Genomic DNA, 12,687 nt, shown 5'->3' on the forward strand with positions numbered 1-12,687 from the left:
GCTTAATGCCTAAGATCTAGGTGAACTTATTCTAGAAAGCTAATATAAATTATAGCCTGTAATTAGATATAATAGTATCTAGTAGTCCGTAGATTTAGTAGACGTAGTAGATATATAGTTAGGCCGCTTCTTTAGTATTAATATTCTTATAATATGGGATTAAGAACAGGCGCTTACTAAAGCAGTTAATTAGAACTATAGCTATATCGTATTCGTTGCGGTCTATAGGTAGCTCGTGGAAGTTTATAGAGATATACTGCTAGGGGCGTTTTAGTATTAGGAGTGGTTTTAATAGTCCTAGGGTCTTATCTCGTAGGATTGTAAATCCACAGCAGCTGTCGCAGTTCCATATATAACGGTTAATATCTATAACTATTCCAGGCCAGTAGTAGCGGTCACTAATAATCTTATAGGTTTTATTTTTTCTAGGGTAGGCCGTAGAGATCTGGGCATAAGCTTTAGCAATAAGCTAGGTCCGTAACAGGGTTGCGGAAAATCCAATTTTCCGCGATACGGATCGACGATCCACGATCGATACGATACCTCGTATCGTATCAAAGTATCATGATATTTTCTTGGTATTCCCCCTATAGCTCCACCAATATGAGTTTATATTTTATAAATAGAGGTATATTTTATAGCTTTATTTTAGGGATATAAAATAAGCCCATATTTATATAATTTTAGGCTATTTTGGTAGAGTTATAGGGGGGGTTGCTTACCTTCGGTCGCAAAATATTGGTAACTCGCCTAGAGCCGAACGTCGCGCATCTCCCACTCCGTTAAAATAATATAACCCCTATAACTTTACCAATATAGCTCTAATTTATATAAATAGTAACTAATTTTATAGCTTTATTTTAGAGCTATATTAGTAGGGCTATAAGGAGTATTTTATTTAAGTTATTAAATTTTAAATTAAGGCTCTACGTTAACTTATTTAAACTACTCTACTCTAAAAACTAGTACTCTATAATACCCCCTATAGTCTTACTAATATAGCTTTAGTAAAGGGCTATAAAATAAGGCCCTATTTATAAATATTTTTATTTTTATAATAGTTATAGATTTTAAATTAAGCTTTTGTATTAATTTAATCTTTTTACTACTAAATATTATTTTATATTTAGATTTTATATTAAAGTTTATTTATAATATTAAGCTATATTTAAAAACCCTTTATTAAAACCTTTAAAATATAATATAGTGTTAGAGTATATATATTAGATCCCGCCGCGCTTGCGACAAGTTCGCAAGCACTCGTGTCTTTTTGGCCGTATGGCGACGTGGGGGCGGAATACGTTACATATAGTTTTTATATAATATATATAGTGTAAAATAACTAAAGTATACCTACCTTAAATTATATTCTTTTAATAATTATAATTTTTAAAACTGATATTAATAACTAGAATAACTAATTTGAACCTAGTAAATAAAGTTATATTATCCTTTTTTCTTCTATATTTTAATAGGTGGCTTTATATATAGATCTATATATAGCTTTATATAGAGCCTTATATAAAGCCCTATATAAAGCTCTACGCAAAACTCCATATAAATAACTTTATTATTAATATTATTAATAATTTTAAGTTTTATTAAAAAGTTACTTTTTTTTAACTTGATATTAAGTGTAACGTGGTTTACAAGCGAGCTGGCAATACAAGCGAGCTGACAATCTCAAAACTCACCAAAAATTGGAAAAATCGCACTTTAATATCTCGACAACCACTTAATAATAAATTCTAATAATTTGGATTTAGGCTTTTATATATGCTTTATAGCTCCTATTAAAGTTATATAGTAAATAGTTNTATAGTTTTTAAGATATTAAAATTTGGGGGCTAAAATAAGGCTAAAATACTATATCTTACTATATATTAAAAACTATAGAACTATTTACTATATAACTTTAATAGGAGCTATAAAGCATATATAAAAGCCTAAATCCAAATTATTAGAATTTATTATTAAGTGGTTNTCGAGATATTAAAGTGCGATTTTTCCAATTTTTGGTGAGTTTTGAGATTGTCAGCTCGCTTGTATTGCCAGCTCGCTTATAAACCACGTTATATATATTATAAATATTATAATATTTTTATATAAAATTATATTTTTAATATTAAATTAGTTATATTTTAATTTTTAAAAGGTTATAGAGTTATAGGTAGTAGAAGAGGGTGTATTTTAATGTATTTTAGTAAAGAAAACTATACACAAGCCAGTCGCGTATATGAACTAATACCTTACATTAACCTTACTAAAATAGCTCTAAATTATATAAATAAGGGCTTATTTTATAGTTTTAAAGTAGAGCTATAAAATAAACCACTATTTATATAATTTAGAGCCATATTGGCGGGGCTATTGTGGGTGTATTGTTTTGGTGGGGTATATCGAAAAAATCAATCGATACGATCCGATACGATACGATCTCGCGTATCGTATCGAACCGGATCAATTGGATTTTCCGCCACCCTGGTCCGTAAGTTCTGTTCCTTAGCTACTACTAGCCGTTCCTAGTACTTAAGTAGTCCGTTTTTAAGAGACCATAGGCTGGCTGTTAGCAACTCAGTCAATCGAGACATAAGCACGGCAAAAGGGTCGCGCAAGCCTGTACGATTAGATTGTCTATAAACGAGAATCTAAAGCTAAAGAAAGGAAAGGAGAAGAAGGGGAGCGCCGCTTAAAGCTATATACGATCTTCGCGTCACGTGACCGCAATATGCGGCAATCTGTAGCAACTTGCCGGTGCGTAGTTCTGCCAGGTTCTGCTAGTGCTATAATACTGGCAACGTTCTTTGCCTTTTTATAGTACTCCTATAGAGAGGGGGTTGTTTGGTTAGCCTATAGTGGTTTCTTAATAAGATTACGTTTAGAGAAGTTAATAGGATATATTTTGGCGCCTAAGGAGTCCATAGTTAGTTCTGCCTATATTTAGGGTCAAGGTGTTTTAGTTATAGTAGCGTCTGGGTCCGTAATAAGATCTTTATAGCCGTCTGGTTATCTAGGTCTTATTTACGCCTTATAAGAGCGTCCGTACGGTTTGTAGCGCCCGGTCTATATATAATTAAGAAGTTAAATTAAGATAGGATATCCGCCTAGTATGCCTGCTGGGCTATAAGAGCCTTAGTTATTATAAAGTATTCTAAGGCTTTATAATTTAAAACTACCTTAATTGGCTTAGGGGTACCCTCTAGCTATATACGCTAGTGCTAAAAGCTAGAGATAATAGCTAGCATTTCTTTATTATGGATGTGGTAGTTTAGCTTAATATCTATTATAGTCTTCAAATAGTATATAATAGGGTGCCATTCTCCGTCTAGTTGCTTCTGGGAAAAAATACCAGCTATTACGCCGTCTAAAGTATTAGTTTTTAGCATTAAGGGCCGCTTTAGGTTAAAATAGGCAAGTAGGGGAGCCAATACTAGCCGTTTTTTAAGCTTATTAAAGGCCTGTCTATATATGGCGTTAAAGTAGAAAGGCTGGTTTTTTCTAGTAAGATAGTTAAAAGGCCAGGCAATTCTGCTATAGTTTTTAATAAAGCGTCGGTAGAAGTTACAAAAACCTAAAAATAATTATACCCCCTTTACGGTCCGTAGGGGTGCCTACTAGTTAATTGCGGCCGTTTTCTTTAGGTCGGCTTTAATTCCGTCCATATTAATAATAAAACCTAGGTACTTTGTACGCTTAATACTGAACTCTAACTTTTTAATATTAACCTAGAGTCTAGCCTCGCGGAGTCGTTATAGGACTTTATAGAGATGCTCCTTATATTCTAGCTCGTTCTTAGAGTAGATTATAATATTATCTAAATAGGCCGTATAGAAGTTGTTAAGGTAGTTAAAGAGTATATTATTTATGTACCGCTAGTACGTAGCTGGTCCATTAGTTAGTCTAAAAGAAAGTACCTTATATTTATACATTCCGTAACAGGTCCGAAATGTAATAAGATTCTTAAACCTAGGGTCTATCTTAATTTAGTAAAAGGCCTAGCGGATATTAAGCTTTATAAAAACCTTAGCTCTACTTATTTGGGCTAAAGTTTTATTAAGTAGGGGTAGCGGATAGCGGTTCTTGTGGGTTATATTATTTAGCTTATAGTAGTTAATGCAGAAGCGGAGTCCTCTACTTAGCTTTTTAATAAAGAGAATAGGCGAGGCGGAAGGGGCTTAGATAGGCTTAATAAAGCCCTTATTTAGGCTATTGATGAGATACTGCTTTATAGCCTATAATTTGGCGATAGACTGCTTATAGATAGGGCTAAAGCTAAGGGTATTTTCCTTACCCTGCTTAATCTCGATCTTATAGTTATACGATTGGTAAGGTAGAAGTATATCAAACACTGCTTTAGAGAATACGTGTGACGATCGCCCACCGAGCCAAACGAACGCAACTGGCCAAAAAGGTACAGTGTCGAACCGAATGGTTCGACGGCTCGGTAACTAATATATGTATGTTCGTTGCCCCTTTGTCATCACCTGATAATACGCCCTTAAATTTCTAGTATTAATAGGGCAAAGAGGAGCTGCTGCGACTGCTGCAGAGGTAGTGTTTCCATCCTGTCTCTGCGCCAGTCAGCAGGAAGCGACGACTCATTAAGGCAACGGCTGAACACTTACAGAAGCTGTAATATCAGCAGGAGTGTAAGGCTTTGCACTGGCTGGCCAACGGAGACCTTGAGTTGCCGCACTTCTTTCGCTACAAGTGTCCAGAGCACGACTCGGGGTACTCTCGCGATGCTAGACCTGACTGAGTTAATCCCAAGTGAGTCTTCATAAGGCTTTAAAAAGTCTCTGAATTTCTTCCATGGTCGGTCGATTTGTTGGACGAGATCTTTAATGTCCTTAGAGTAAAGGTGGCCTGGGTTCTCCATAGTATATGTACACAGGTGCTTGAGAACAATCTGAAGGCCGTAGAGGAAATCTATTGCTTCTTAAAAATCCGAATTAGAACGCCCGGCATCTTAAAATATGGTGTGTAATCTAATTAAAAATTGAACCACATCTTTAATATCTCCAGCGGACCAACCGAAGGGGACCATGACAAGACTCGGAAGTGATTTGAAAAAGGAATTTTTTTAAAAAAGGATTTGAGAAGTTGCGTGCAGATAAGACGCCATATAAAAGTAGAGAATGTCCTTTTAACCGACAGACGAACCCCCCATTCTTGGGCTTTCCCCCGATCTCCGTACACACAATGTTAAGGATTGGCGGATGTTGCGCAGTAGGTGCGGGTAGGAGGAGCGCTAGTAAGTAATTAGCTCTGGCTAGAGAGGCGCCCGCATAGAAACGCAGAAATACCCCTCTAAAGCAGCAAGAATAAACATTTAAAGCAGCAAGGATAAGCGTTTAAAGCAGCAAGGACAAACATTTAAAGCGGCAAGGACCTAAAGGTCGAAGCTGAGCATAAACTCTGATTCGCTTTCGACTACACTAGGTTCTGCATTTATTGGTGGAGGCCGGCAGATCGCAGGCAGCGAGAAAGAACATGCAAGGCTGAAGAAATGAGATAGTAGGGCAAAAGTGCCTTGGCTGAAGTATTTGGCTCGTAAAAAGAACACCATCTCTCGAACACAGCGTAATTCGGTTTGGCATACTTCTAAGGCTATGTAATGCCATGTCGGCAAGCTTGTACTGCCTGCATACGCTCTATCTTCACTAGGGTAATTTGGAGCAGTTGAGTATGCCTGATCGACGGTATAATGTGCATTGATAGAGGGGGGCGCGTATCTGATTGGCGGGAGTGTAGTGCGGATTACTGGTTGGAGCTTCGCCGTACTGGAGCCCAGGATTCGATAGGGTTGGAGATTGAATAAAGGAGTCACGTCGCGTACCACTGAAAGCATGTCAGATGTATTAGAGCTAAGATTTGGTCTGATTTGGACTAGCCTGGTCTAAATCAGTCAGAAAACTAACTTAATGTAACGCGCGAGTCGCTCAATAGAGCAAGTAAACAGCATCGCACCTTCTATACCCAAAATATTAATTTCCCGTTATCCAAATCGTCATCCATATCATTATCACTAGGCTCATCTCCTACCGTAGGACCCTCTACAGGACCAGCTCTTCCTTAGATAACCTTATATGGCATTACTTGGGAGCAGTAATAATCCTCACTGGGTGCCTTCCTAACCTCACTATGCGCGCTACACACATTCGGAATATGGCCTGAAGACCGACGCAGCCTGTTCCTTTATTCTTGCTAGGACCAAACTCCGCGCATATAACCTCCCGTGTAGCTCCTCCATCGATCTCATCAAGGATGAAAAGTGCTGCGCCGCAAACACGTTGATGGACAACGAACCATGTCTGCGTCTGCGGATCGGCTCGAGGCGTCTCGCCCCTACACAAAGACGATTCCTTTAGGTGAGACTTTGCATTCCGTGCGTGGTCTAGTCTTACAGTGTATCTTTTTCACTTCTGAATGCCCTTTATTCGGAACGCGTAACGGAGAACACTTTGTAATACTGCATAGCTATGACAGGCAGCTCGGCGGCAGGGAAGGAAGATCCTTCGGCGTATGCCCCACAAAGAACTAACCGGATTGCAGTATGATGCTGTTTCATTGGTGCCATAGCCATCTGGCTTTTCATCGATCTATGACGAGCATTGAAGACAAGCAGCTCCAGCATTATCTCCAATATTTTTGGTAAGCCCCTCGGCTGCAATGCTTCCTTTTTTCTACCCCGATATGCATAACGATCAGAATCTATGTTGTATCATTTGCCGATGACGCACCAAATTTTCGACAGTAGATTTAGAGTCCGGCGCCGAAGCCAAGGCCGAGGGTGGTCAAGTAAGGTAGATGGCTTGCCACTAGACTAGATTGAAGGATCTACAAGTATTTTAGCGAAGTATTTTACTCAGTACCACTCCATAAGTTATTCGAAGTTTGCCTGCGAGAAAATGGTAGAACCTCTCTTTGCCATTATGAATGCATTAACTGGATAACATACCTTATGTCTTTCATTTTTAGTCTAATACCCACATGGATACGCTAAGAATTCAGTATTATGAATTGTACAGCCTTTATCGTTCGTACTTCGTCTAAAAGGAAAATCTCACAATTAAGTTGTTCTGGAGATCCACTACGAAAGGCAATATAAAGTGGAGAGGCTCGGATAAAGCAATGGTCAGGATATCTCATGGCATAGAGGGTATCAGTTAAGGGGTCTTAGTAGGCCGAAAAAGACGGCAAAAGCGCGTCACATGACCGGGAGTCTGCAGAGTTTCGCGTGGGACGGCTGGGGCATGTCCTCCAGGAAAAAAGTCCCGATGAGTGTTGTGCTTACCATGCATAAAAGGCTCGGGGTACAAACCGTATCTTCTCAGCCTCCAGAAACCCTCCTTCCCGCCCAACTCCCAGCTTCTAGAACCGCAAAACCCAATATCCTATCCACCTCACGCGGTTCGCTACGCGTGATCAGCGGTGCAGATAACCGTCGTGGGATGAGGCAGAATCCAGAAGTTGGGCTACCACGACACATCTCCGTAATCGACGACCGTCGCGGATGCCTGCGACAACCCTGAATCCCTGCCCGCCGCTGCTGCTGCGTTTCGTTGCAACGCAGCCATGGAATGCGTGACACCCTTTGAATTGGTGCCGATAGGCTCCAATAAAAGGCTTTAGCTATCATAGTATCTCTGTTCGTATTCGTGAATGTAGGCCGCTCTGTCCCGGGTGCTTGGTCGAACGGGCGGTGACGCGAAGTACAGAAGTCGGCACGAAAGAAAAGCTAGTGGTTTAAAGACCCTTTTTCTTGATAGAATATGTGGTACCAACCCTTGAAACAGAATACCCGAACATCTAAATCCCTGAAATGTCACACCATTTCCCCCATATTCAATGCACATACACATGCCTCCAGTTAGAACGCTAAGTAGCCAAACGGAAAGGGAATCTTTTTTGGCTTCGAAGCACTCATCTATATTTCCGCCGTCTTAAAATGTCCTCGTGTTTGTTATTGCTGGCTCAGCATATGCTTAAATTTTTCGATCTATCAGAATAACCTAAGTTAGCAAATAGTCGTTTTCATAATGCTTCAAATTGCCTGAGGAGCTGAGTCAACGAATTCCCCCACCTTTGTTGATAAATACTTCTCTACTTCTTCGCTCTTGATACCCAACTTTCCCCCTGTTTTCCACGCTAGCGGAATCATGGCTACCCGCTCCTTAACTACAACCTCTCTATTAGGCCCCTCAACTGCGCGGACTTTGTCCGGGTTGTTCGTTAATAGCCGAATCCCCCTCTTACCACCTAATCCCAAATCCATTAGCATCGCAGTTGCCAATCCGTAACTCCTCGCATCAGCCGGATGTCGTAATAATATATTAGCTTCGTATGTATCGTTCCCAAGGTCTTGCAAATTATACGCTTTCAGCTTCTCCCCTAGCCCAATTCCTCTCCCTTCTTGCCGGAGATAGATGATTGCGCCGCCAGAGGGTGAAACGTCTGGGAGAGACATTAGACGAGCTGCTTCGTCAAGTTGTTCGCCGCAATCACAGCGCGCAGACCAGACGGTTTCGCCAGTATAGCATTCCGAATGGATACGGACGAGAGGTGGTATGGATGAAGGGTCCAAAGGCTGTACTGCCCCAGCTCCTTCTGGAATAGCACCATTCGGCGTGGAACTTGCCGACGAAGTCGAACTCGCTCCTGATACTGCTCCTTCTCTTGCCTCAGTCGGTTTTAATGACACCGCTTTCCGCGCGCTCACACCCTCCTCCCGCCGTATCTGCTCCACTCGGCTGCTCGTTCGTCCTGGATACAGCCGGCCTACGTACGCGCCTCTTGTCATCCGATCGAATTCGGTCTCACCGGGCCTTTCGGCATCTAAGCTTCGACTCCTTATTTCGCTACCGAACGCGATGGCTAGATGCTCCTTATTATCCACATTGTTCCGGTAGACGTGCAGGAACATCTCATGGCCAGTTGTCGTGGGGATCCGCGCGCGCACTTCGCATTCGACAATTGGGAGAGTATTTAGGAGCGCAGGAGCCGAGCCGGGGGTTTCGAGAGACGTGTCCACAGGCACAGAGCGGGGGTTCAGGTTCGGGGTTGAGCGGCCCGGCGTCGATGGAGGCGTGAAGGCAGGAGGGATTAGGGACGGCGGGAAGTTTTGCGCGTGCGATTGGCCGGCCGCATCTGCGCGTGTTTGTGTAGATGCTTCGTGCGTGAGGTTGAGGCCTGAGATTTGGCGAGTCGGGGATTGCGCTTGTGGCGAGTGTATGGGAGGGAAAGCCGGCGAGGCGTGGGCTGGTAGGTCGGAAATCATGATTTTATAGGGGGTCTGATGCTGTTCTGGTAGTGAGGCGTTTTGAGGTGTTGGGGTTGGGTGTTTTTAGCATGGAGAGTCCACATTGCGGATTTGTGATGTTGCGTAGCACCGAGGTTTTTCTCTATTGCGGCGGGGATAGGGCAAGCTTCCGACGGGAATGAAATCTAGAGCGGAGTTAGCCCGCGCCGACCCGCGAGCATTGTCAGCCGCTGCAATGTGACGAGTAAGCAAATCAAATTAGCCTCGGAAACCGTGGAAAAGTATGTCTCATATGACATTTCTTGCCAAAATGGGGCAATAGAAGGCGAATTGCTTACTCATCCAAATGAATTAAATGTTACATGCTCGAAAACCTGCACTCCAAGATCCCTTTCCCGTCAACGCTAATTTGTTTTGCTTACCCGAAACATTGATGAGACAAAAGCTCTAATCATCCCGTCTTTCCCGTCCCCAAACTTCGTCAACAGTTTTCTTGCCTTTCGTCTCAGGTACAAACCAAGCGATGAAGATCCAAAAGAATGCGGCGAGACCCGCAAATATGAAATATACTTTCCCATAGAGACGCTCACTCGCGAGTGGGAAGAACTGAGCAACAACGAATGTTGCAGTCCAATTTGCAGCAAGTGCTAAGCTCTGAGTTGCGCCCACGGCCTCTGGACCCACCAACTCGCTAGAGAGGATAAACGGGACCGGACCAAGACCAAGACCAAAGCTTGAGACGAACAACAGCACGGCGACAGCGGAGAGAATGCTGGCGGAGTTTATGATACCGATCGCCAGGAGTAGAGAGCTGATGCCCATTCCTGTAATTGAATTTAGGAGACAAACCTTGCGCCCAAGTTTATCCACAAGTGGAGCACACCCAGCTGTGACGATGATGTTGATTGCTGATACACCAAGATTCAATAAAGCGGAGTTGGATTTCAGGAGGTCTGATAGCAGTGAGACGCCATACATAATGATGCTGTTGATGCCTGGAGTAGAAATTAGTATCGACACCTACTTTTTAGGGAGAGTTATGCTTACCGCACAACTGCTGTGCAAGCATGACCATCATTACTGCTATTACGGCCTTGTTGTACTCAGGATGTCGGATAACCTGGAGGATTCCTAATATCTCCTTCTTAGCCATCTTGCGCTTTGTAGTGGAAGCTGCGCTATGGTGGGACGTAGAATCTTCATTCTGGAGGAGAGTGGCCTCTTCGTCTGTTTGGTAGGTTAGTATATGAAGTGGAGATGTGCAGAACAAAACGTACCGTCCATCTCATCGGAACTTTCGATTCCCCACCCGCTTACTTCTTCCCCCACATCGAACTTATCTCCTCTGATCTTTTGAAGGGTCTTCTTCGCTTTGGAAAGGCTTCCTTCGTCTGCCAACCATTTCGGGCTTTCAACAGCGAAGAATAGGCCAAATGTTTGGATAAGTCCAATTAAACCGCCAGCAGCCAAGATTATCCTCCAATACTGCCCTCTGCTTAGGAAATATCCAAGTAGCTGTACAATAAGAATTCCAAAGTTCACCATGACCTGGGTGAAAGATCCAAAAAAGCCCTTTTCTGCGGGTGGTGCAATTTCAGAGACATAGATTGGTACCACGACGACTCCTGCACCAGCACCAATGCCCGATATGAATCTTCCAATAGTCATAACACCAATATTTGGTGCAACGGCCTCGAACATAGGCCCAATGGCGAAGAAAATGGTTGTGAATTGCATAGTCCTAAGACGTCCATACTTTGCCGCGAATGGTCCAGCAGACAGTGCACCAAGCAAACCTCCAAGTGTAAATATCGATCCTACAAGACCCCATTGTGTTGGGTCCATGGGTATACATTGAGGTAGTTCGACGCCGGCGGTAACGATAGAGGTCTTCTTACAGCGGATAACATCTTCGGGAGCGTTCAACTCAGCCTACGTGTAATTAGCCTGGGTAGTGCGAGCGTTATTGGAGACTTGATCATACCAAGTGGAATCCGAAGAGAAGGGGACCAATGGTAGCAACGAGGAGGATGTATATGAAGTAGGGTGTAAGGTTCGTGAGCCAAGTTCGGGGATCCATCGTATGAGGCGTACGGAAGCTGGGCTTCTTGGGCTCTGCGGAGGTACCCTCTGTAAGAGTGTTGTACTGCAGCTGATTGTTAGAAGCCATCTTGGCCAATCACATGGATGCACGATATTAAGACAGCTACGTGCATAGGGAAACAGGATGAAATTGAATGTAGCGAGTGATATATACCTTTACACGCTGCCTTTCAACCACGAGTGATGGCTATCACAGGCATACAATGCTTTTCACGTCGTCGTCATCGAGCAGAACCAGCGGCGACTTTGCGGGGACCTCCAGCGCACAGTGTGAGTTGTTGGCGATGTTGTCGGAGTTGGCCGCGAGGGTGGGATTTGGAGGAACTGACGCAATGGACGATGCCACGGTAATTCGGATGCCGAGTTTGCAGCCTGAGGACTAAGGCAGCCGAGAAAGGGGCAACGGTGTTCTCCAAAAAACCACGCATGCAGGAGCGTTTGAGCTGGAGCGTTTAAGCGGGAGAGTGTGTATCTTTGAGCACTAGTGGAAGATGGTTTGAGCTATTGACAGGTCTGGGTCCCGAAGAGCTTCAACCACTGCTCCAGATTTGGTGTAGCTCTCTGCCACACGCTGTCTGCGGCTCTTCCAGACCATGCGGCTGAAGAGGCATCTTCTGTAGCATCAGCCGGACTCGTCTTGCAACACATCTACTCTGTTTCATATGCATGCACTCTGTTGGTTCCACGACTCTTGAGCCAGGTGTCTTTCCAAGCATCGCATCGCTCGCGTCGCGGCTCCTGCATCAAAGTGGGCGCTAATCTCATCCGCCTTCCCCGGGGCCTTGGGCCTTGGGTCTTTGGCTTCATCGCTCCTTAATCCGAGTTTCCTGCGGACCTTCTCTACCGATCAGATGTCCCGCAGGCTACAGATGCGAGATGAATCATCCATCAACCAATCCTCCATCCTCCGCGGGTGGGCCTCCCTCAGCGGCCTCCGCCTCCCGAGCCGCCCAAGCTCAGACGCTCAAAAGCAGTGTTCACGCTGCGTTCAATGGTCGGTATTATCACGGGCTGATGCCTTCCTTATTAACACTCCACCTGTTGTTTTCCGCTTTTGCATACTGCCTCTCCGCGCTTCCCTATTACCATAAACGGTTATAGTTGAAGCGTAAATACGGACCCGCCCCTCTCTCGACTACCGGCTTCAAAAAATCTTGAGGTCGCTCCTTAGACTCAAGTTTTCAGCCTTCACGCTTGCATAAACTTTTTTCCGCTTCTGTTGGATGCCTTCTATTCCGTATTCTTTCTAGACCTCGTTTACTGTTCTTTCGCTAATATAATTTCCCCTCCATTCGTTAGACCCGTCAGATTCCTCTCAAGCT

General features: G+C 43.5%; 2 protein-coding genes across 2 annotated transcripts; both read right to left on the reverse strand.

Annotated features, from left to right (window-relative positions):
* Window positions 1-4,498: 4,498 nt before the first annotated feature.
* K441DRAFT_669974 (uncharacterized protein) lies at window positions 4,499-4,936 on the reverse strand (the record flags this gene model as incomplete). The annotated part of the gene is made up of 2 exons (XM_067650210.1): window positions 4,499-4,571; window positions 4,626-4,936. Coding segments are annotated over 2 exons (384 nt in total), but the record flags the coding sequence as incomplete, so codon positions are not given.
* A 3,030-nt stretch (window positions 4,937-7,966) lies between these two features.
* On the reverse strand, window positions 7,967-11,342 carry K441DRAFT_690885 (uncharacterized protein; the record flags this gene model as incomplete). Its single annotated transcript, XM_067652429.1, has 6 exons — window positions 7,967-8,002; window positions 8,087-9,301; window positions 9,740-10,257; window positions 10,310-10,489; window positions 10,540-11,194; window positions 11,247-11,342. 6 exons carry the CDS (start codon window positions 11,340-11,342, stop codon window positions 7,967-7,969), a joined length of 2,700 nt encoding a protein of 899 aa, XP_067497505.1.
* Window positions 11,343-12,687: the final 1,345 nt, after the last annotated feature.

This window comes from Cenococcum geophilum (genome assembly GCF_001692895.1).
Source record: "Cenococcum geophilum 1.58 unplaced genomic scaffold K441scaffold_77, whole genome shotgun sequence".
NCBI lineage: Eukaryota > Fungi > Ascomycota > Dothideomycetes > Gloniales > Gloniaceae > Cenococcum > Cenococcum geophilum.